General features: G+C 39.3%; 1 protein-coding gene across 1 annotated transcript in view; it reads right to left on the bottom strand.

Moving 5' to 3' along the window:
• Positions 1-4655: 4655 nt before the first annotated feature.
• Positions 4656-25198, bottom strand: part of POLR3B (RNA polymerase III subunit B) — a 119264-nt gene continuing 98721 nt past the window's right edge. The window contains exons 24-28 of the mRNA XM_069489583.1: positions 17966-18069; positions 17184-17350; positions 13032-13145; positions 10208-10381; positions 4656-5351 (exon numbers count right to left, since the gene is read on the bottom strand). Of these exons, the coding sequence (XP_069345684.1) occupies positions 5222-5351; positions 10208-10381; positions 13032-13145; positions 17184-17350; positions 17966-18069 (689 nt within the window). The 3' untranslated portion in view covers positions 4656-5221. The remainder of the gene's footprint in view (positions 5352-10207; positions 10382-13031; positions 13146-17183; positions 17351-17965; positions 18070-25198) is intronic.

The raw sequence follows: 25198 nt of genomic DNA, 5'->3' as shown, positions 1-25198 counted from the left end.
GGTTCAGAGACTACACTTTGAGAACCACTGGCCTAGAATCATCCCAACTGAGTCAGGCTACCCACCCTCCCAAAGACCTGTCATCATTATTTAACCATAAAAGGTATTATTATTCCACTTTCTTCACATACAGTGTTCCTAATAGGAGTCACTATTTTAAGTATAGCAAATTCGCCAAACTTCCACTCCAGTTATATTAAAAATGTGAACACAAACTTCATCCCAGCATCCAATATGAAAGCTTTTCAATCCATCATGTTTTAATTTATTCACACTTCTTGCCTCCATTAATGTGGATGATTAGGAGTTAACCAGATTTAAAATTTATCATCCATGCAACAAGAGCTATTACCTGGACTTGGAAAATACTTTAATGCCTTTGACCCTGTTGTGAGATGTTAGACTTGTGAGTAAAAATGCCGAGTTTGGGGTTGCTCTGAAATTTTCTGCCATGACATCCTGACCATGAATTGCTTCTGGAGCCCGTGTCTGAAATCCAAATTGGTAGCTTGGCTTTGGTAATCTATATACTTCAAGATTGCCACTACATTTTCCCCCCATTTAAAACTGCTTCTTTAAAGCTCAACATTAATTTCCCACCAACCTTGGTCCTATGGGCTGACATGGTAAAAATCCAACTTTTGGTCAACAAATGAAATAAGCTGTTTTCAAGACACATATGGAGTAAATATGGATGGTAAAGAGGTGCTACTTTTACAGTCACTTTTCTGACCATCCATTTCACAACGGAATTATTTACAGGTCTCTCAGAAACTGGCTTCTCTATTACTCAGATGGCAGAGAACGGATGGGCCCAGCCACTTGCCCTAATGTGTTCACTCTCATGTGACTCATTACTGCAAATAAAGGTGTTGGCCAAAAATGCTCTGAAGCAGCTGAAAACTATCCCATTATGTAGCACCCAATCAAGGACCTTCTTTTTTTTTTTTTTCCAATCCTTTGCTTGACTCTCACCACATGGAAGCATTTTGAGAACTGGTTCTGTGGGCTTCATGAAACTATTCTGGGACTCCCGCACCGACCACAGGCCTCACTTTGATGTCAGTGGTGAATGGTTGTTCCAGGGAAGTTGTGTTCTCTAATTCCACAACCTTCCTTCCTCTCCATCACCATTTAACAGGGAGGCTTTCCCAAATAGCTTTTGCAAAACCCTACAGTTTCTGCCCTTGGTCCTAGTTTCCAAACTTTTCCAAAAGAAACTCAGGGTTTGCCTTTCCTAACTTTTGCCTGATGAAATTGTACAGGACAGGGCTGGTCCTGGCAGTGCTGTTAGTAAGGTGTACATGATTATTATTATCATCAATTAAAACAATAGCAAACATTTGTGAACTCCTGTTATGTGCCAGGCACTGTGGTAAGCCCTTTAGATACATTATTTCATTTAATCTTAAAAATAGCTCTAGGTGTTGGTACCATTATTATCCCTATTTTGAAGATGGGAAAACTAAAAGAACACAGACAGTATGTTATATTCAGGGTGACATGTATTATGTGAAGAGACTGAAGCACAGGTTTAGCTGTATTCTTAACCACTTAGTCACCTGGTAGGTTTTTTTTTTTTTTTAACTTATTAAAGAATAAGTTAAAATAAGTTGCACATTCAGAAAAGTGAAAAATCCTGAGTGGATATAGCTTAATGAATTTTCATAAAAGGAACACACCCATGTAATCAACACTCAGTTCAACAAAATATTACCAGCGTCCTAGAATCTCCCCTTTTGTATCCTCTTAGCCATTAGCCATGTACTCTGCATAGGGAACTGTTATCATGACTTCTTATATCATAGATTAACTCTGCCCATTTTTGACCTTAAAAGGAACCAATACAGTATGTATTCTTTTGGGATTAACTTTTTTTTTGCCCAATATTATCTCAGTGAGATTATTTATGATATTGTATGTAGCAGCAATTCATTTTTTCATTGCTGCATAGTGCTCCATTGTATGAACATACCACCATTTATTCTATTGTTAATGGGCAGGGGTTATTTACAGCCTGGGACTATTACAGATATGCTGCTAGAAACATTTTGTACACACCTACTGACAACACATATGTATACATTTCTGCTGGCCATATACCTAGGAATGGACTCGTCAGGTCTGTTCAGCTTTAATAGATACTGCTGACAGTTCAGTCTGTGCTGTTAAATTGGCAAATGCCTTGAGGGGTATAATGGACTGAATTGTGTTCCCCCAAAATTTGTATGTTGCAGCCCTAACGCCCAGTGTGACCGTATTTGGAGACAGGGCCTTTAAGGAGATAATTAAGGTTAAATGTGGTCATAGAGTGGGACTCTAATCTGATAGGAATGGTGTCCTAGTAAGAAGAGACACCCAAGCTGGCTCGTTCGTGTGTGTGCACCAAGGAAAGGCCATGTGAGGATGCAGTGAGGTGGCCACCAGCTGGCAGGCAGGGAGGCTCACCAGACACCAACCCTGTTGACACCTTCACCTTGGAATTTGAGCCTCCAGAACTGTGAGAAAATAGATGTCTGTCATTTAAGCCATGCAGTCGGCGGCATTCTGTTCTGGTAGGCTGTGCTGAGTCAAGGGGAAAGGTGGTAACGAAGCTGAGCTCACCTCAATGTGCTTCCTTTCTATCTGGGATCTTGGCTTCTCCAGTTCTGGTGTCTTGGCAACTGTGAGCCCATAGTTTTATCTCCCCAGCTCTTCGATTCTGCCAAAGCTCTTTTCAGGGTCACAGCCTCTTAGTGGCTTTTGGTGTGACTTTTTGGCCTCATCCCTGTGCCACATCCAACCTGGGAAAAGCCTTGAGGGGAAAAAGTGTTTCGAGGGTGGCCTGTAAAAAGTTGCTCTATCATTACTGGAAATGGAAATCTAATCAGTAGATTTAAAACAAGTAACCTTAAATAATTTTAAAAAATAAAACTAGTAGGACTAACTCGCCAATTATGGCTTTTTATTAAAGTATTTCTCAGAGTCAAATAGCTATTCAAAGGTAATCTCTGCTAATTTCTGAAATATCAAGCTGAAGAATTTTTTCCCTTGAGGATGTCTCAATTTGGAACCCATGCTTTTTAGATTTTGTAAACTTAGAGAACTTAGAATTTCCCAGATGGTTAAAAAGGTGACTCCTCAAAATGATCAGAATGGCCCGGAGCAGTTTTCCAAAAAAGATATTTATCTACAAGAGATACAACCACTGAGTGGCATTTGAATTAAAAAAAACTTGTCAATTTGGAGACTGAACAATATAATCATGGATAAAACCAAAACAAAGCTAAATGAGGAAGTCTGGTCTTGAAGTCCTTGCTGTCCCCTTGTTGGTGGTATGACACTGGGGAGTTACTTACCTACTTAGTGCCTCAGTTTCTTCTGCTGTATAAAGGGAATAATCATACTTGTGAAGTATTTCCAGATCTCCACAGCATGGTTCATCACTTTGTCCTGGGAACTCCCTCACCACTGACGAGGTTAATTCTTAGCACTGATAGCAGGATGGGTGCTGTGACTAGATGACGTGACTCTGCCTCCTCCGCTGGATCATGTGCTCCATCAGGCAGAGACCATGTCCCTCTCTCCTTTTATCCTTGGCACAGTGCCTCCTGCATGGCAGGTACTGAACGATGAATGATGGAGTCCTCGTGCCAGTACTCAGTAAGCACACTGCCTAAATCTTCCTGGCCTGATCCTCTGAGTGTTCACTGAAACAGTGAGCCACAGACTGCTGGCAACTGTATTTCTGATGAAGTTGGTTAAGGGGAGTTGCCACATAATGCGGGGTAGTCAAGATCACCGTAGAAATTCCTTAAAAAGCTCACAAAGCACAGCATGATTGTATATTCAAATCTTCTATGCACCATCAATTTTGAGAACTACAAGCTAGACTAAAGGAGCAACTGGCGTAGCGAAGATCTGGGCATTCAAAGTCCTCTGCCTTTGTAATAGCCATGGAGCCCCTGAAGGGAAGGCTGAGGAAGGCCTGCTCACTTGCATAGTGTCCTACATAGTGAAGCCTCTATGACTTTTACACCTGTGTTAGAGATTTTTATTGTGAAGAACACGAAGTGAGGCTGAGCTCTCAAGTCAACGACTAGTCTGGCTCCTAGAGCATCTCTCTTTTGGACAGTCCCAATACCCATTAGCTTGGGATCTTAAAGGCTTTGAAAAAAGCCTGTGGATGTTTAACTTGGTTACACCCAGCTTCTCAACCTTATTTTGACAATGGAGCTTGATTGTTGTTGGTGTATGATACCTATTAATATTCTGTGGACCATTTTCAGATATTTTCAGTACATGCTAGGATTGTAACCTTAGAACATTACTCGAAGCTTTTCTGATTCTTATTTTATAAACAATCCTTAACACAAATATTTATCTGGCTTCAGGGCAGAGCAGTTGAAAACAAATTAGAAATGAATAAAGACGGCTGTCAGATTAAAAAGAAAATGGAAAGCTAACATCCGGATAGAAATGGAAGGGACAGAAAATGACAAAGCATCCATGGAGTTATATTCAGATATTTAATAAATATTTTTGCATCGTATGATCATGGAGGTTCAAAATAGCAGCAATTGAGTATATGAGAAAAGATGAACTTCTTGCTTAACAAGGTAGGAAAAAATTTATATTTCACCAAGATTAAAATTACAAAGTTTGGGTGTGTAAACGCAAGGTTTATTGTTGGGAAAATTTATCCCCCACAGTACCAGACAAGAAAGCCATCACTTGTTGGCTGCTATCACAGCTTCATGTGGTCCTCTTTCCTCCACATACCGCTCAGAAACAGCCACCTCAACAAGAGCCAAGCTGACCAAACCAAATGAATTCTTCAGATCCTCCAAGTTGCAGAAGAATCTTGAAAATTGTTAGCCAGAAGATATCATGAGAAATTTAACCCCAAGCGTTCTCTTTAATGAATAAGTTCTTCCAATGAGTAAATTTCAAGGTATCAGAACATAAATAAAAGTTTATCCTTCAGGTCATGTCCATCTGTGAATCAAACTGCGTTACAGCCCATGTTGTTGACATCTCTCCCATGCCTAGCAGCTCACTGATGGAGGCTGTTTACTCAGTCTTCTAGTACATAAAAAGACTTTCATCAATTTTTTCATTGCTTTAGAGAGAGAGAACACTCAAAGGAATTATTCAGAGGAGTAGCAGTCCTCAATCCCTTTTGCTTTCCATTGCATTGAACACATCACTTGTTCTGTTTAAATAATCATCTTTTCCATCCTCATTCATTGTACTTGGACAGTTTTAACCTGGGAATGATGTTCATAGATTGCAGCTCCTGGAAGAGCAGCTTGCAGGCGTACGGGATGCGGAGGGAAGACACGTGGCATGATGACTTGCAGTAATGGCACCTGAAACCCAAGTCAGCATGTGTTAGAGGGATAGCAGCTCAGAAACAAAGGTCTGCCACACAGGAAGTGAGAACTGTTTTCTACAAAATTCTATTATTCCATGAAATCAGTCATTTTTCTAAGTGTTCAGTTGCACTGTCAAATATGTACATATGTACCCAGAAAATAAACATCCAAGCAAAAGAAAAAAATTAAGACAAATACCACTCCCTCCAGTTTTAAAAGCATGCAACTTGAATCAGTTGTTACCAAATTTCTAGACCTTTCTCCTTAAAATGAAAAACATGTGCCCATAGACTTGTTTTAAATGAGCCCTAGAAATTCAAACCATCAGAAATTTACTCAGATTTAGATTTTTTCATTGTTTAAAGAGTTTTAAACTGATTTAATCAATCTCCATGTATTTGACAAGCATCTACGATTCTAGTAGTACACTATTATAGGCAAGATGCGTAACAATTATAATTTGGTTTCTGTCATTGAGATATTTAAAGTCTTATGGAAAAAAACAAGACTTCTGAATAGGAGAGTGGTGTCCAACTAAATGGCTAATTTTTCCAGTGCTCTTCGGGCTTGGTTATTTCTATCAGTACTGGAAGGTACTATACTTGTACTTATGCCGTGCTGTCCCTGTGCAAAACTAAGGAATGTGTGTGTGTGTCTCTGCATGCGCATATATTCCTACTTAATCCTTACAACAGCCCATGCTCCTAACCAATATGCCTGCCATTCCAATTAGGATTTTCTTTTCTCTTCCTTCAGGAAGAGCCAGTGAACTGAACTTAATCAATGGCTACAACTGAAGAAGGGTCCCTGGGAAGAAAGTGAATTATTCTTTCAGGTTTCAGACCAAAATAGAACCTGACACTACTCCTCAAGGGTCTGGGGCAGCTAGGACAAATCCTGATACTGAATAGGTAGAAAACTAGGTCCTCCCAGTTAATGGGGGAAAATGAATGCAAGAATAGTAAGACCAGCTTAGACCAGAACCTGGAGGGAGATTCCTCAGTGAACAAAGGGCCAGCCATTCTGGAGGGTAGCAAGACAGTATGTGCACAAAATGTAAATGTGCGCATTCTTTAAGTCATCATAAAGTGGCAAAGGTGTGTGCACATGAATGTTTGCAGCCACACTATTTACAAAAGCATAAAGCAGGAGACTGTGCAACTGTCTACTAGGCAAGTGTTTCCGTGACTGTAGGACATTTATATAGAAGGATGCTGTGCAGCTATCGCACATGATGATATAGATTCATATTTATTAAAATGTAAGGTGTCCAGGACACACTGTGGAGTGAAAAAGGCAGCTTGCCAAACAGCATGGTCTTAATGGGGCCCTCAGATGGATTTCAGTAAGTGTATAGAGCCCCCAAAATCATATGTAAAATTTTTAAAGATTTTGTTTGTTTGTGTGTATTTGTATTTTTCTGCTATTATCAGAATCTTGAAAGGGTTTGTAACCAAAGGGGGGAAAAAAAACTTAAAGAACTACTGACAATCAGAAATGTCCCAAAGAAGAATCATTAAAATGTTAATAATGGTCATCTCTGGGTGGTGGGAATTAATGTGACTGTCACTTTTTCTTTATATTTTTTATAACTTTATAATGAGCGGGGATTATTTTTGCAATCAGCAAAATATAGTTTTTATTATTTTAGAAAATAAAAGTAAGCACAGAGGCTGCAAATTTGAATGTGGTGGTGAATAACTATGTAGATACAGAACTTCTTGAGAAGAGAATGGGAGAAGATGAACCATCACAGAGGCATGCTGGATGTCATGATCAGGGGACCCTGGGTGCTTAAAACTGTGGAGTACTTGATCTATCAATCGTAATATTATAAACTTGGTGAGTTACTTTTTCTTAAAAGATTACCTGAAGACCTCTTTAATGCATTAGAATTTAAGAATTATGTTTTTAATGTGCCTGAGTTGATCTAATTTATTCACCATTCATGTTCATGCTTTAATTAAATTGAAGAAATGGATTTAACTAGGGTAACTACTGGCTGATTCTCATGTCTAGTACATTACTCTATGACTGCAATCCAAGCTAATCTAGTTAAAATTTCCATATATGCTGATTCAAAATCCAGAAGGCCCATTAATCTTCTCTATTATTAAATATTTCTTCATCATTTAAAATGTTCCAATGCAACTGTGTATGTGTATATATAAATAAATTACCTTACCCTGTGTCTGATCAATTTCCAAAGGTAGAAACTTGACCTGAACAACAATAAAATAAACTGATTTTTTTAGGACAAAGACAGCAAAAGAGGGTGGCTGTGGCTTCACAGGAGAAATGATTGTCCAGTGAAATATCCTCTATGAGCTAATTATCTTAATAGGGATTTTCTTTTCCCTGTAGCTTTCCTTATGGACCTCTCTTTTGTGACTTATGCCCTTGGTGTCTTCTGCAGAACAACAGTCTTGCTGTAAACATCCCCATAGCAATGCCTTACTAATGTGCAAATCACTGACAAAAGGCCAGTTTCAAGGTTCTGAACTGCTCTAATTACCCAGCCTCCATTGTGCGGCTCATTAAAGGGCGACTTCCTCCGACAAGCGCCCATGCTCCCTCCCACACAACCCTGCACACATGATCAGGTAATGATGGGAAAAATGACAGCATCATTATGTTCCTCGGCCAGAAGCAGCGCACGAGGAGGCGGCCAGACTACCAGAATGGATTAGGATTTTTTTCTGTTGGCAACAAGGGTATATAAGTAGGCCACTCAAAATCAGACATTTGGTATATTAAGGTCTGCTTAATTATAGTAAAGAAACTCAAACTGTATAACCTGATTTAGTCCTTTCAAAGGATTTCAAATACAATACACACCGAAAACATGGGTTTCAAAACAGGCATTGCCATCAGATGATCTCTAAATGAGACAGAAATGAAGCAGGAAAGAAGATACACATTTAACAGAAAAATGTTGAGACATCAATCACTGCTTACATTAGTTTCCCTGAGTACCAGTAGAGGAGAAGGGAAGGTTTCCAAAGTGCTTAAGTGAATCTGGTTTACTGTTTTTTCTTTGAGGACGGGAGGAGGGAGAGGAATGCAGGGAGAAGAAAAGGAAACTCTTTTTGAAATTTCATGACCTCTATTTTTAATGCAATGACTCTTCTGTACCATCCTTTCAAAGTAAATTACTTAAAAATCCTTGTGCCAAATTTAAAGATTTAAGCATAGAACTAGGTTCCAGGCAGCTTTCCCTCCCTCCCTCCTTTCTTCCCTTTCTTCCCTCCTTCCTCAGCCCAGACTACAAAAGGCAAGCTCAATATGCATTCCAAAAGATGAATAGACATCTCAACACTGAAGCAAACTCCCATCTCATGGATGTAAGAAAGAGCCAGGCTTATTCTTAGAATTATGTCACCCCATCTCTGCAACCTTATGAAAAGAACGAACTGTAAATGGCCACCTCTTCTGCTAGTTTTTAAAATGAAATGATTTCTTCAAAGACAGGACTCATCAAATCTTCTATACCAAAATCATAAAATAATTGGCTAAAATGCTTTGTTATTTAACTAGCAAGATATACACTGTGTTCTACAAAGCCACTTGTTCTGACTCTTGATTGGCTTTATTCAGCCAAGAAACTGGTAGCTCAGGAGGGCAAGAAGTTAGGACTCTGTCTGGAAGGAGGCTTCGAGGGGGGACTCACTGGGCAACAGGTGGCCCATGTATTCTTCAAACCTCAGCAATGAATGCTCATTTGGACCTAAATATATCCTTCTGGAGATGGCCTCTCCCTAGGAAAACGGTGCTCTGGGGAGGGTAGGTGAGGGGTGAAGGGGGTGTTGGGGCTGTTTCTCAGCCCTGTAGCACCTGCCTTAGACCTTGCCTCTGACAGAAAAGTAAGTAGAGCCTAGAGAACTATGGGCTCTCCTGCCTATAGGAGTATTTTAGGACTTAGGATCATGACTAACCCTAAACAGAGCTTTTGGTGGTAGACTGGAATCATTACAAATAGTAAAGGTGCTGCAACTACACAAACAGAAACAAAAAAATATATAACGTCATCTTTTAAGCTGGCCTTTGTGTACTGAACTGTACATGGAAATGATAAACTTTATGAATTACATAATTTATTTATTGGCAATCTTACAAATGCAGGGTATCATTCAGCAAGTATTTTTTATATAGCATCTACCAGGTCCCAGTCTGGAGAAGCAGGGCAAACAAAACAGATGTGATCAGAATGAACTAGAAGATCAGCGCCCTTGAGCAGCCATCACCTGTTTTCTGCTATATTTCTGGGGCCTAGAACAGTGTCTGGCAATTAGTAGCTACTCATTAAATGGTTGTTGAATAAATGACTGAGACATTCCATGCCTTCATGGAATTTACAGTCCAAATGTGAAGCTGCTTGTCATGGCAGAGAGAGGACAAGTGGTCAGGGTACAAGAGTTGGTCTTGCCTTAGTCACCAATTTGCTGTAAGCATCCCTGGCTTTTTGAGTCTGAAGTTTAAATGAGGGCATTCAACACAATCTTTTTTAAAGAGTTTCTTTAACATGCTGTGATTCTAACTTCCAACAATGCATCTGCAAGGATTTTTTTACTAGGCATATAGTGTCCTAAAAGGTTCCTGAAATAATATTAAGAATAAGGTAAAGTTTGTATTCTCTGGGAGCTTAAACTCTAGTAGTGTAGAAAGCAGATTATGCAGACAAACGAAACATGTACATATAGAATCCCCAGGTACAGGAATGTATGCACAGGGAAGGGCACGTTAGTGATCACAGACGCTGGAGAATATGTGGGTATGATCCAGGGTCAATTCTTGAGCTGTGATTTAAGAGGCAAGGGGTGTGATATGAGAGACATATGGAATCCACTTACCAGCCAGAATACCCCAGAAGTCCACACTGCCCACAGACGTCAACCTCAAAGGCATCACTTGAAATCATTAGTCTCTCTAGCAAAAGCATACTGGCTCCATAACCAATTAAACAGTCACGTTCCATTTCTCCAAGACGCAAGCCACCATCACGAGATCGACCTTCAGTGGGTTGCCTTTGAAACAGGTTATTAGACAAATGTGTTTTATTACATCAAACAAACAAAGAGACGGCATCACATGCTGGCAAAGAGCACAAGGCTTTGGAGCAGGGCTTACCTGGATCCAAATCACTTATCAGACAGTGATCTTGAGCATGCTCCTCGACCTCATTTGTAAAAGCACATAAGCATACCTATCCTAAAGAGCCTCAAGTGAGAAAAGATGTAATACTGGTGGTTGCTATTAAATGAAAATAATATATAATTATATAATATTATAAGATGTAATAATATACTAATATGTAAACACATAAAACACAAGTGTTAGTATTACTATTATCATCACTATTACTGTCACTATCATTGTTATTAGAATAGTAGAGTTCTCAAATAAGGGAACAATGTCTTTGAATATTTTCAGAGATGTCGCAGTACTCTGTTATTTAAAAGCAGAAAAACTAAGCAGAACAGATTGTGGAAGAAATCTGGGTATCCCAGCAGTTACTGCCAGGGCTTCAGGGCTGTTAACCCCTGAAATGGATTCCCTGTGGTTTATGTACATGCTGGGCTTGAGAATACTTTAAAAGGGTCAGAATCCAGGACCCAGAGATGTAGATAAAATTAGGGAGTTATGAATAACTCAGGGAACCCCACTTAGATACTGAGCACACAAATTATTTTGAAAGAAAAGAAAGCGAGTTCCCTGGCTGGCTTATTTTGGAGGGATACTTCCTAGAGGTCCTCTCTGGGTAGGGGTGAACCATAAGCCCTTTGTTTGCTTTATTCCACAGCGTCTTTTAATCTTTATTGTTCTTGCCAGTCCCCCAAAGAATTAAGAAGGTAACCACAGTATATGCCAACACATGCTGAAATATTTAATATTTTTAAAATGTTGTTGTTGAAAATTGCAAGAAGAGATCAAGTAAGTTGTAGATTATTTGTGGAAAGAGAATCTATGCATGAAAGACTCACAAATAGGTCTAAATGAACACATTAAGTGGAAACTTCATAACTGAATACAACATCTATACATTTTTATCTGTTGGCAGAACCACCCATAGGTAGGTGCTCCATCGACCTGAGGTCACTGTGTAAGGTGAAGGTGGTCAGAATTCAGTACTTGGATTTTACCAGCTGAGATAACTGACTACAAACAAATGCTCTCTAGGCAGTCTTCATATGGAAGACACAAAAGTAATACCAAAGTAATAACTTCCTTTACACAACAAAGCAAAATATAGGCAATAACTGCTTTGACATTTATGTTGTTCTGAAATAGTTTTTGGATGTTGTAACTGACATGACAGTTTAGCAGGGGACAGAATTCAGAGGAGAAACACACCTAACCTAAGTAGGGTCTCATTGCTGAGGTGATTATTGTGTTAAGAATCTCAACTTCTCTTCTCTCTGCTGCAATTTTAAGCCCACATATGTCTATCATTTCAAAAGACATGTGCATTTGCTCAGTTTTAAATGGTCAAGGGATTGAGTCATCTATACCCCTCCTTTGGTTTTAAAAAAACAAAACCTAAACAATACTAGCTGCTTCATTCCCTGCTCCCCCGTGTTGTTACATCCAAGCAGTGCTCAGTGAAAGCAGGGAGGGAACCCGGTACTGACTGAGCATCACCTATGGATCAGCACTCTATACATTCTCTGTTCAAACCTTGATGTTCACCAGCACCCTGTGAAGTAGGTATTACCATCTCTACTTTACATATGAGAAAAACTGAAGCTGCGAGAAGCTAAGTGATCTGCCCAAGGATTGTGACAGTGCTAAAAGGTAGAGATGAGATCACATCTGTGCCTATCTGGCTCCAAGGCCTGGGTTCCCTCCCCTAGCCCAGGGTTCTTCATTACTGACATACAGAGCTGGGCAACTCTTTGTTGTGGGGGCATACCTGCAGTATCCTTCACCTTCACACACAAGATGCTAGTAACTCCCCCCCAACCCCCAAGTTGGGACATCTGAAAATGTCTCCAGATGTTGTCAAATGTCCTTTGGGACGCAAAATTGTTGAGAACTACTGCCATAGACCATGCTTCTCCAACTGGAAAAAGCAGTACTAAGAACATGTGAAACTCAGTAGTTCTAATTCCCTTTCCCAGCAATTTACTCATTCATCAACACCCAGACATTGTGCTTAGAATTAAGGAAGGATATACTGGTGGTCAGGGCACACATGGACCCTAACCTGCTGGAGCTTATTCAAATAAGTATGCAAGTACAGGTGCCTTATGCTTCAATAACATTAGTTTTTTTTAAAAAGTACAATTGTGGTTTGGGCTACCAAATAACATACACATGTGTTCACATGGGTGCATGCAAGTGTATCGGTATGTGTGTGGGTATGTATGTACCTTATATATGAACCTTTCTGAATAGAACCATATCTGCAAACATTTATTTACATAGTAAATGGCTGTTAGGAGTCCACTGGCAAGACCTACAGTAGATTTGCTCTTGTGCCTGTGAAATAATTTTTAATTGGCTGCTATATTTCATATTAATCACACATAAATGATTTTTCTTAATGTCTAACGCCTGAAATTTTGACATCTCTGGAAAACAGAAACTTTATTGAGTCTGCATTTTGCTGTATCCGGAAAATAAAGACAGACTTGACTGCATTATAAATTCTTTTTGTAACTACTCTTCTCTTACCTGGTAAGGACGGCTCGTGGGCCCCGGGCCCGGGCGTGCATTTTATCCAGCACCATGTGTTTCAGTTTCTGATAGTACACAGGGCCGAAATAGATGTATGCCTCTAAGGGCTCACTGAAAGAAAGGGCAGTGTTTTGGATTAAGAAACTAAGTTTGGGCTAATAAGAGACAGCCTTTTCTAGGACTCATCACTGGCAGGTCCTTGTTTATGAAGAGGTTTATAACTGATTGGGTAAAAATGATTTTCAGACTGTAGTGAATGAAAAGGCTAGATCTAAAAATATAAAAGTACCATAGCTATATTAAAAGGTAAGTGGTTTTATAAAGAAATAAGCATTTAAACAGGTTGTGAAACAGTATGTATAGGACGATCCCTCCTTCATGGCTACCACCCTGGTCAGGCCACCATCCTTTCCTGCTTGGGCTACCACAAATGATCTTCTAATTGGTCTCCCTGCTCCCACTCTTATCCTTCAACAATCTATTCCTCACATAACAAGCCAGGGTGATTCCTTCTAAAAAGTAAATCACAATAGGTCATTCCTCTGCTCTAAACTCCCCCATGTTTCTCATCACACTCAGAATCTGTATTGCCAAAGTTTTGTATCACAGCCATACGGCCAAATACAGCCTGGTTCCCGCCCTCCTCATGCTCATTTCCTATTCCCTCTTCCCATCACTGTTCACTCTACTCCAGTAACACTGGCCTCTTCATTGCTCCTCAAATGTAGCAAGCCTGTCTCTGCTCCAGGACCTTTGTGCTTACAGTTTCCATTGCCTGAAACCTTCTTCCACATGGCTCTGTCAAACATTTCACCTCTGCAGAGAGACTTGTCCTGATCACTTTATCTAAGGGAGTCCTCGCCACCCCCAGCATTGCCACTCCCCTTCCCTCACCCTTCAGTGCCCTTACCACCTTCTGGTTTCATAGCATACATTTATCGTTTCTGATCATTGCCTATCTTCCCCATGAGAAGTAAACTCTGCAAGGATAAACACTGTGATTCCTTTGTAACTGTGGGCCCAGCACCTATGACCTTGCCTGACACACAACTAGTGCTCAATAAATGTCATAATCGATTCAGTGAATCTTTAGAAAAACTATAGTAAGGGTTTAAAAAGAGAGTGAATATACAAGTGCTTTGACAGAAGAAACCTTTTTTCTTAAGTCTGGAGCAAGAACCACCAGGGAATTGATACCTTTAAAAAAAATTTTAACTGCCTCAGAACTTCCCTCCTCAAAGGAAAGGAAGCACCTACCATGTGCCATTTCATCCACATAATAATCCAGGGAGGGAGAACTGTCATCCCTGTTTTGAAGATGAAGGAATAGGCACAGAGGGTCTGAGAGGTCAGCTGAGAGCTGGTGAGTGGTGCAGCAGCAGTTCAAATCCAGAGCTCTCCCTGTCACACTGGCTAGTCCTGAAACAAGTAAATTTTGGGCTATAGTATGAGGAAAGAGTGAAAAGAGCAAAGGAAGGAACAGAAATGGCAGAGAGGCAAATAAAAATACATGGCCCCTGCTTGCTTGGTATATCTGATCGCGCTCTCAGCATCACTAGCAAAGGCTTTCTGCAGTGATCAAGCCATTCTGCTGGCTTAAGCATGACCAGATTCTTGGAAAATCAAAGGGGAGTGGAAGGCACAGTGGAGAGGGTATTAAGAGACCCTGTTTTTGCCTCATTTCTGTCACATAGCAACTGCACGACCTCTCTATCTCAGTATGCTTAGTTGTACAACAAGGCGGTCAGAACAAGGTTCCTTCCAGCTGTAATAGTGAATTATTCTATTCCTCAATAGTATGGTTGCTCATGGCAAAATTTATGAAACTCTGTTACCCAGTGCTATTCCATCATCAACGGCATAAAACCATAGGCAATTTCTCCTCCTAGCTATGCTCAAGAATGAACAAGGGATGAAAGCTGGTGGATAAATATGTTTGCAGGCCCTCTGGAATTTTCAACTAACAAACAGTGTTTTTCAACCTTTGCCAGTGAAATAAATGGCAAAGAAATGAAAACCATGGCTGGAGGTGGCAGGCCTGGGGGAAGCAGTGTGGACTGGGACATAGACTACCACTGTCTACAGCAGGCAGGATATAACCCATCCAATCTTTTAGTACAGTTATGTTCAGGAAGGTCCACCAACTTGCCCAAGTGATTTTGCACACTTTCTAGTCAACATCTGCATTATTTCTGGGTGGAGAAGTGAAGACTAAGGTGATCAATTTAGCAATGACAACTACATTTTTTGAAATGGATCATTAGTCTTTTCCTGTACTGAGATTTTCTATAACATCTCAAGTATGATACACCTAAAGAAATCCACATTATTACCGTCTGAAAAAAAAAAGCACTCCATATTTTTAAAGGATACAGATTTTATTTTAATCACATCTGGAGAGTCTATTTGCAGCACCAAATCAAGCTCTGTTTTCACACATGCTTCTACGCTGAACCTCACTCGTGTTCAAGTGGCTTAAAACCTCAGAAGAAGAGTATAAACCCTATGTCCTAGAATTTTACCTGGCATAAAATACATAAGTGTGTCTTAATTTAAGCAACTGATTTGATCCTTTAAAACCATGTGTGATTCAGGTTTCTAAACCCTGTCGTTCACGAAGATTCCAGGGACCTTTGTTTCTCCTTGGTTAATAGGAAGATCCCACACTCTGCCTGGGTGACCTCGCTCTTCCCCTTCTCCAGCTGCACCTCAGGCCACCAGCAAGGCCTCTTTTCTACACTGCAGCCAAGCCTGCCTCTTCCGCTTCCCTGACCTTCCCCACCTCTTTCCCTGGCAAAGTGTTAAACATACTTTTCCTCAGCATTAAACACTTTTCAAATGGCCTATCCTTCTCACCCTTCATAGCTCAGCTTAAATATCCACTTCCTCACAGGGGTCTTCTAACCTATTCTTTGTCTTCATTTTGGTGAGAGCTGTTTGTACTTGAATTTATTTGTCTGCATTCCTTCAGGTAACAAATATTTATGGAGCACCTGCTGTGTGTCAGGCCCTGTGCTAGGCACTGGAAACGGAAAAGTAAACAGAACAAACCAGCCTTGACCTCATGGAGGTTACATTCTAGCTGGGGAGACAGACAATAGTATTATATAGTACTATTATATAGTATATTTGATAATGAGGAATGCTACAGATAAAAATAAAACAGGAAATGGGCAGTACTGGGTTATAGTTTTAAATTAGGTAGTCATGATAGGCCTCACCGAGAAGTAATCTTTTGTCTGTTATTTTTATTTTTTTATTTTTATTTTTTTTTGTTGAGACAGAGTCTCACTTTGTTGCCCAGGTTAGAGTGAGTGCCGTGGCGTCAGCTTAGCTCACAGCAACCTCAGACTCCTCGGCTTAAGTGATCCTACTGCCTCAGCCTCCCGAGTAGCTGGGACTACAGGCATGCACCACTATGCCCAGCTAATTTTTTCTATATAGATTTTTAGTTGTCCGTATAATGTCTTTCTATTTTTAGTAGAGACGGGGTCTCGCTCTTGCTCAGGCTGGTCTCGAACTCCTGACCTCGAGCGATCCACCTGCCTCGGCCTCCCAGAGTGCTAGGATTACAGGCGTGAGCCACCACGCCCGGCCGCTTTTGTCTGTTATTTTTTAATGTCTAGTAACACATCTAAATGGTCAGCTCCAAAGGTCAGGGACCATGTTTACTACATTTACTGGTATATACTTAGTGCCTAGCACTTATTAGGTAGGCGCTTAACACATCTTAGTGAAAAAATGCAGGAATGCTAGGACTCAGGCTCTCTGTGAAAGCATTAACTATCTGATACTCATCATATGAATGCAGAGAAAGTTCAACAGGTAAGGGAAACCTTTGCATTATATACAATTGACGTGTTACTTAGAAAAAGGGCAGAAGTCATTTTGGTAAAGTAAATCTTTTCTACTTTTAAAATTATAACCTTACCAGTATAAATGGCACTCCTCAATTTGTCAGTTTTCCAAATTTGGATTTTTTTGGTATCAGATTTCTTAAAGAAATAAAGCTTTCCTCCTTAGTCCTTAATGCTCACACCTTAACATATACTTCTTAAGGTATACTTAAGAAGTGTGTTTTAAAGGATCTTACCTCCTATCCTAATAAAACCATTCTTTTTCTTTGAAATGGCTCAATCACACACTTACCCTGTGATGCCAGATGTAACATAGTCTTTCCCCAAGTAGTTATAACCATGGCGAACGAGGTCTTCACACACATCCTTCACTTTACTCCCTCCAAACGCAGTGCCATAGTGGAACCGGCCGTCCAACACACCGGCCTTGCCAGCCAGCAGCTCAATTAACTTCCCCACCTGTGGGATGTGAACAAATTATGTGAGTACCTCCCTGTGGCACAGGAATTCTCTTTGCTGATTTATCTCTGGCTTGAGACTACTACTATTAATAATAGTGATAAATTAATAGCAGCAATATTTATTGATCTCTTGCTGTGACAGACTCTGTTGAAAAAGCTTGACATGTATGATCTAATTTTATACCTCTCAATCCCCCTGTGGTGTAGGTACTATTATTTTCTCATTTTACAGATGAGGAAACTGCAGTATAGGGAGGTTAAGCAAGTGGTCCAAGGCCACACCAGCTGGTAAGAGGTAGAGCCAGGACTGCAAAGAATAACCCCCAAAAGGGAGATCCACTGAGGTTTGATACAAGGGGCTTTCCTTGCTGGGGGGTAAATTCATCACTCAGAAATCTCTGCTCTTGAAGGGAAGTGCAGACGAGCTCCTCATTCTCCCTGTAGAGGAGAGTGGCCCAGAACTGTCAGGGGCTACCAGGAACCTGTTTATCTGGCAAGGGCTCTCTCTAAAAATCAGCTTCAGGGTCCCATCACTTCCACTCACTATAACTAAACTAACTGCATGCTTTGTTCCTTAAAGGCAGCATCTCTGAAAAATCTAAAGATAACTGACCGTCATTCGAGATGGGAAGCCGTGTGGGTTCATTATGATGTCCGGACAAATGCCAGAATCACAAAATGGCATGTCTTCCTGGGGGACGATCAAGCCACAAACACCTGGGGGAGAGAAGATTTCATGCCATGTAAAGCAAATCGGCAGAGAGGAAAAATACAGTACTTAATTGGGATCTCCCTGCTGCTATCTCTATTTCCACTGCTCTAAAACCTTCCCCATGGTCCCTATCAAGAGTAACAAAAGCAATTTCCAACAATCCTGCTAGACAAACAGTTCAAAAATGACTCTCCCTGCAGAAAGGCACTGCAGCCTGTGTACTGTCCTGCTGGCATGACACACAATGGTGCTGTCAGGCTGCTTGCCCCGCCTCCCGTGCCACGGAGACTGAAGAGTAGAGACTTTACTGGGCCCTAGGTCTGCGATGTCCCCGAAGCTTTAAGTCAGCAGCAGTTTTGTTCCTTATCAGCTAGTTCGTGATCCGCTAGTTTCTATGCCCAAATTATAGGAATCCAAGTTCTCTGACTACCAAACACAGAAGTGATCGAATGAGGGGTGTACTTAAAACGTGGATTTAAAAAACTGTGACAAGAAGTACTCGTGTGTGGCTGATGTGCTAATAAGTCTACCTATTGGCTGCAGAGCTCTGGCTGGTTGGCTGGTTTTCGCCAGGGCTTCCATGGCTGAGTCTAAACTGCCTGAAGGAATTTTAATTCCTATAGCTTACAGCACATTAGAAAAGTGATCTTTGATTGAACTTGTAAAGTTGAACAAGAAAATTAAATGCCAAATCACTCCTTAGAAAAAAAGACTAGAATTAGAAATGGAATTCTAAGAATGAAAACAGAACAAAAACCTACCAACTCTATGCACTACTGATATTCTCTTAAATTAACTGTACTTTATTACTCCCTTAATATTATTCTAACCTGTAGGAGATTTTGTTGCTAAATAGTTTTTGATTCCTCTTATTTCTTTTTCTTGGGAGGAGTAGGAATAGAATTTAGATAATTAACTAAAATCTCCATTATTTAGAATCAGAAAACTAGCGTACAATAGCATTCGACTAAGAAAATGCTTTTATATTTGTAGTAAGATAAAATTCCTTTTCCTCATGTGTAAAGTTATTAAACATCTTCACCTATTGAAAAGAAACTGCTCTCAAATTTTTCATTCCTGTTTGACTCCTACATAATTACTCAAACTACTTTCAAATAAATTTTTTTTGTGATTTGTTTTAATTACTAAGAGCTAAAGTGTAAAGGAAAAGAATGCCATTTGCCTATTTAATACCACTTATTAATAGTCTGATTTCTAGTGGTTGCCAGCAATATGGTTATTAGGTTTGTGGAGCTGAATTCTAGAGCATGTAGTTCCTTTAACTGGCTTTTTGCTGGAAATGGTATTATTATAAAGAATGTATGCTTTCCTACATGAAGAACAGAAACAATTATTCAGTTCACTTTATTTCAAATTCAGCTACAATGTGTTAGAATTTAAATCAAGCAGACTGTGTGACCCTTTTTTCTTCCCTCCAAAAATCCATCTTATCCACACTAAAATTATCTGACAAAACCCTAGGGCTACTGGGAAATCTACTTTGAAAGAGATCAAATTGTAAATCTAGGTGCACCGACAACAACATTGTTTAGCAGTGAACAAAATGTTAGAAACGGCAATTCCTAAAGGGGCCGGTCTCGGGACGTGCTTGGGTGAGAATGTAATTTTGGCTGGTCTAGAGATGGAGGGTTCAGCTACACCTCTTAAAAACAAAACCAAAGAAAAACCTCGGCACCCCTTAAGCAGCAGTTCACAGGGGGATGCTGGCGTCTGCTCAGGAGGAAGCTGCCTGTCCACCCTCCTACAAGAGAAGGTGGGAACAAGGGGCAGGAGGTACAGAAACTGACCAAGGAAGCATGACGTACTTATATTGGGGGAGGGTATGGAGAGATGACTTGCATTTTGTGTTTTTAGTTTCAATTGACATGTTTAATCAAGCAAATTCAACTTTATTATGTTATTAAAATGAAAAAATCCTCATTCCCCTTGAAATGTGAATTTCTAATAACTTTGCTTGAAATCTGATTAATATTTAGTATAGAACTTCCTTTTTGGGAAGTTGTTTTCTTTCATATCAGCCCTTTCCTGACATTTTGTTAAAAAATACATATACGTAGCTTTCAGATTTTTTCTTTCTGTCATAGGAACTGCTTTGGCTGTATCTGAACCAAGGCACCTGTAAGCCAAAAATTAAATCTTAGCTAACTTAAAATTACTTTAGGCTCTGAAAACCCTTTTATATGCCAAGATGGTTCCCATAGCAGACAGCCCTGTGTTGTTTGTTTTGTGTGAAAGTGAATGATAAAAGATCCATGAAATCGACACAGAAAGCCAGAACAGCAGAAAGAACTGAGGGCTCTCCATCACTGCGGCTTCTACCCTCTGCTGACTTGCGGAACAATGGAAGCTACACATCCAACTGCAGATCTGACACAGCTGTGCATTTCATTAGATGAAGAGCACTAGTGACACAAGTAAATAATTAACTTATTCTGGTCCGCTGACTGTGCTTATGAGACCAGTCATAGCTGACAGATTTTAATACAAGTTAACACAAAGAGACCATAATGAGCTTAGAAGTTAAAACAAAATATTTAGACAGAATTTGATGAACTCGAATCTCAAATTAGACAGATGATTTTTAAAAGTTTGTATTTTACTGAATTCATTAATGTTAAAAAGAGAGTTCTCAATCTTAGAACCAGACTTTTCTTTTTTTAATGGTATTTTTCTGTTTCAGAATTATTCAAATCCTTAATCAAAATGAGAAAGTTTCTTTTCTTGTTTTAAAATGAAAAATTTAGAATTGTGTTTTCTCCATGGACAGAGGCATAAAGTCCATTCCAATATTTAGAAGTCTTAAAAGTTATGGTCATTTTCCTTTAATGCTGGTTTAAATTGATATGCAGTGCGCTTCAGTGTGTTAACACTCCCCTGGATCCTTGAAAAGAGGATGGACTACAAATAAACCATATCTAATGGAAGCTGTTGTGAAACAATTACCAATTCATACCTTAAATGCTTACACAGCATTTCAGATTTTAAAATAAAATTTCATCCCCTGGCTCATGCTGGTGTCTCAACCCCATTGTTTATAGCACAACCTCCTGGCAGTAAAATGCAAATACACCAGTTTAACATGCCCAGGAACATTTAATGCACTCCTGGGGGCAACTTGGAATCAGACCACAGACTATACTACAGAACTTTTAACAAATGCAAACAGGTAATAAGGAAAACTGGAATCACAGAAAGTGAGAGCGGAAAAGAACTGCAAATATCCACTCAACGAAATATTATTCCATCACCACCAATCTTAATTTTAAGTTGTAAAGAGGAAGAATTTAGGGAGTCTTAGAACTCTGATTGCCAATACACTCAGGAGAGGCAAATCTGGGGCCCAGTGTCACAGTTCTCTGTGTCATGTCCCAGACACTGCCAGCTCCTGTACCAATTTGTTATTTCTATTTCTATGGCTTCACAGAACAACATAGAAATTGTTTAGGAATAGGTTTACCCAACAAAAGTCCTGTTAATCTCATGAATCGTTTGATTGTCCTAAAAGTACTTCCGATGAGATAAACAGCAACTGACTTATGCAAAAGACATTTTTGGCTTTTTAAAAATACTAGTTTTAGTGTACTGGCTCTGTGTAATGGGTTATCTTAATTCAAACAGAAAAAGATAAAAGGTAAGAACATAAGGAAAAAGCTAAGGAAAAATCAAAGGATTCTAGTACCATATCAAGACAGGAAAGCAAATGGCAACTGCAGAAAATAACTATAATAATATCTTTATTTCAGGAGCTGTTTTTGATGTGACTCCAATGTGTTGAAACCTGGCTAGTAAATGGTTTTCGATTCTGTTAGTGGCCAGGGCTCATTTTAATATCACAATCAGCTTTAATTTTTAATTTTTAAATTTGATTGAGCAAGTCTACTTTCTATGTATAACAACTTTTAGGTTACATTTACCACTCTGAGGTTGATATACATTATTACTCTTCCAAGTGAGGAAAGAAAAAGAATTATTTCTCTCAATCACTAAGCATATGCTGTGTGCCAAAAGTGCTGTGAGGAGGTGGGCATACAAAGAGGTTCAGGACCTCAACTCCAGAAAGCCAGAGGTAGCTATGCAGAGCGATCAGAGCGAATACTGAAAACTAAAACACATTCTAATCCTCTAAATGATGTGGAGCACATCTGGCAGAGTCTAAATTACATACTTTTACTTTCTGCAGATACTTAACTATTAGGCAAGGCTATTTATTCTGCACAGTTTAACACTCTCTGCACTGAATGAAGGGTGAAATGATGCCGTGATTTTTCTCTTATCATAGTGAAAGAAGAGGGTTGTGTTTAGTAATGGAGTGAACACTATCAATACCCTGTATTAACAAGTTTTAAAAACGTGGGGGAAATGCCAGCTGTAAAGGGTTCATCACTCTGTGGACCCTGAGACTACACAGGGCAGACTATCAAGAAATCAGGTGACCTTAATTTAATTTGACTCAATGCTGTTCAACTGATATTGTGTTACCTTAAGGGTGTAGGGGAAGCACCACTTTCTGGTGAGCCTTAGTTGTTTGGTCTTTGTAATGGGAATAATTAGCACCTATCTCATGAGGCAATTGTGTTAGAAGAACTGATGAGCTAATGTCTGAGAGGTACTTTAAGGTCTTTAGAGAAAGGCTGCATCTAAATACAAGGAATTATTATTATATAAGAAACCTAATTACTCTCAGCAGGAAGCAAACTAGCAAAGCAAAGGAAACCAACTTAATGAATAGAAGGAGCAGTTGCAGTTGCACTAACTTTGGCTGAAGAGGCCTAGAAGAAGCTAACTCCTCAGTGGGCTGGTTCAGGTCACTTAACATTATCAAGACACTGTCTCCTGATAACTTTAGAACTTCATGAAGGGTGTGGGGCTGTGGATTTCTAGCAAGGAATAGTTTACTGCTGATGAATATGGTGGTCAATGGGGCCAAAGAAGCAGCAGGAATGCTTTCAAGTTTGTTCCTATTAAGTAAGAAATGGTTTGCTTTGAATAAACTCGTCTCAATAAGCCTTTATACATTCAGAAATGAAAATCTCTAAATCAAAACAAGAAGGCTAACACAGGTGGTTACTCCTTTCTTCCCTCCCTGCTTTCCAGTTATCAAATTAACCTTTTATTTTCACACCACCACCTTAAATAATCCCAAGGGGGAGGGGAGTAGACAAAAACTGTTGAATCATATTAGCTTTGTTCTGTTGTTGAATCATTTCCAGATCTATCACATCACTTGCCATATCCCGGTTGACATAATTTTAATTCGGCTCTTCCTTACATGTTAACAGATAAATAATGCATAAGAAAACTTGATTAGCTTTCTTATTAAAACATCACTCTAAATGAGAGGAGGCGCTAGAAGACAATACAGTTTTTACACGGCTTTCCCATGAGCAGTTGAATGGTTTGATGTGATAAATTTGCATAGTCTGAAGCACACAAAGGGCTGATTAATTGAAACCCTTACAATGCTTCTGGAAGCAGCTATTGTAAAACAATAACCATAGGAACTTTACAAAATACACACGGCTGAATGTGTCAAGAGCTTAATAAAATGTGTTGAGGCTACACTATTTGGAAACAGAATTGGAGATTTTTATTCTGGGCCATAAAACACTAAATACCCTAATTTCAAAGCTTTAGTTGGATATTTACTGAAAGGTCAGAGGGTTACTGGCTAGCTACTGAAAACCAAAATTTGTTTTTAAGAAGGTAAATTCAATAAACTCTTCTTATAATAGGGTGTCTATGTGGACAAAAGAATCCTGATTTCTAACATTAAAGTAAGAGTTGCTGGAATTCTTTCTGGACTCAAACTCTGATGGATCGCTTGGCATCATATACCTTATGTTGAGGCTCATACTGTTAGCCCCATCAGCCCCTTTCTCCCCTCCCACTTAGAAACTTCCATTCAAGAAGGATCAAGCAAAGTAGGGAGCCAAAGATATCCAGACTGTTTGAAGCTTCAGACTTGCAGAGAGGATTTTAGACAGTCTCAAGTGCTACATGAGTACAAGATGTTATTATTATTACTTTAAATCAGGGTCTTTACACTCTCAATTTTAGAAAACATAATTTAGAAAAAAGAAATAACAAATGAAAGTCCAGCAAAACCAAGGTTTTTAATCAAACCTTTTTAACAGATCAACTTTCTTCTTGCCTTTTCTACTACACATGAATTAACATTTTCTTACTTCCCATAACCTTTTTATATGTACTGTAAAAGGTTTCTTTAATGTATTAGAAGGTCAAGGTAGGTTTTCTTTTCTTCTAAGAAACATTCACTCAAAATCTTAATAAATTAACTCAGTAGGTTGCTGAATAACTTTTATTAATGCAAAATGGAAGCAAGTGACCTAATAATGGAATTTTTTTGGAATAAAAGATGGTCAAAGATGAATCTTCCAGACGATTTTATCTGTATATATGTAATCCTTATGAACCAAAGACAGATAGATATCTGACCATTAAACGAAAAAACCACATTTTGATAAGACTAGACTTCTATTTGAAAAGAAAGGTTGACTTTACCCCATTTAAAGGAGCTGTCTGGTCCTTAAGGAATTAGGGGGAGATACTGAGGAGTGTATGCCATTATCTCAGATTTGCAGTTATTAAAAAGCTTCTGTTTGCCAGGACAAACACGCTTGCTCAAATACAGTTTTTCCTCTCCTTAGGAATACTGTTTGGTATTGATGCCTGATTCTGTGATCTACAGGACCTTTGTTGGAGGTGCTAATCCTTTTTCACATGAGAGACTGAGAAATGTTCTTTCAGGGAAGTGATATATTGTTTTTTTTTTTTCCTCTCCACATCAAAGGAGTCTACTTTTTCCTCCTTCATCTCGAAAGGCAGCAAAAGTAAGAGAAAATCTGGAAATATAATAATTTGGTTTGCCTGAAATGAAACGTAACTTGAGAATTCCTTAGACTGTCAGACATTTTTGTTAAAGCATTTTTTTTAAAAAAAGGAGTAGGAAATCTTCTAATAAATGCACTAATCATCAGAGAAAACAAGGCTCAAGATAAAAATATTTGCCAATGATGAGTTCCCTCCATTAGAATTTATACTGAAGTTAAAGAGTCTTTCATCAGTTGTTTTGATTTTAACTGAAAGTTTAGT

Source organism: Eulemur rufifrons, chromosome 16 (assembly GCF_041146395.1).
Source record: "Eulemur rufifrons isolate Redbay chromosome 16, OSU_ERuf_1, whole genome shotgun sequence".
NCBI lineage: Eukaryota > Metazoa > Chordata > Mammalia > Primates > Lemuridae > Eulemur > Eulemur rufifrons.
This window is presented reverse-complemented; position numbering and strand designations above follow the sequence as displayed.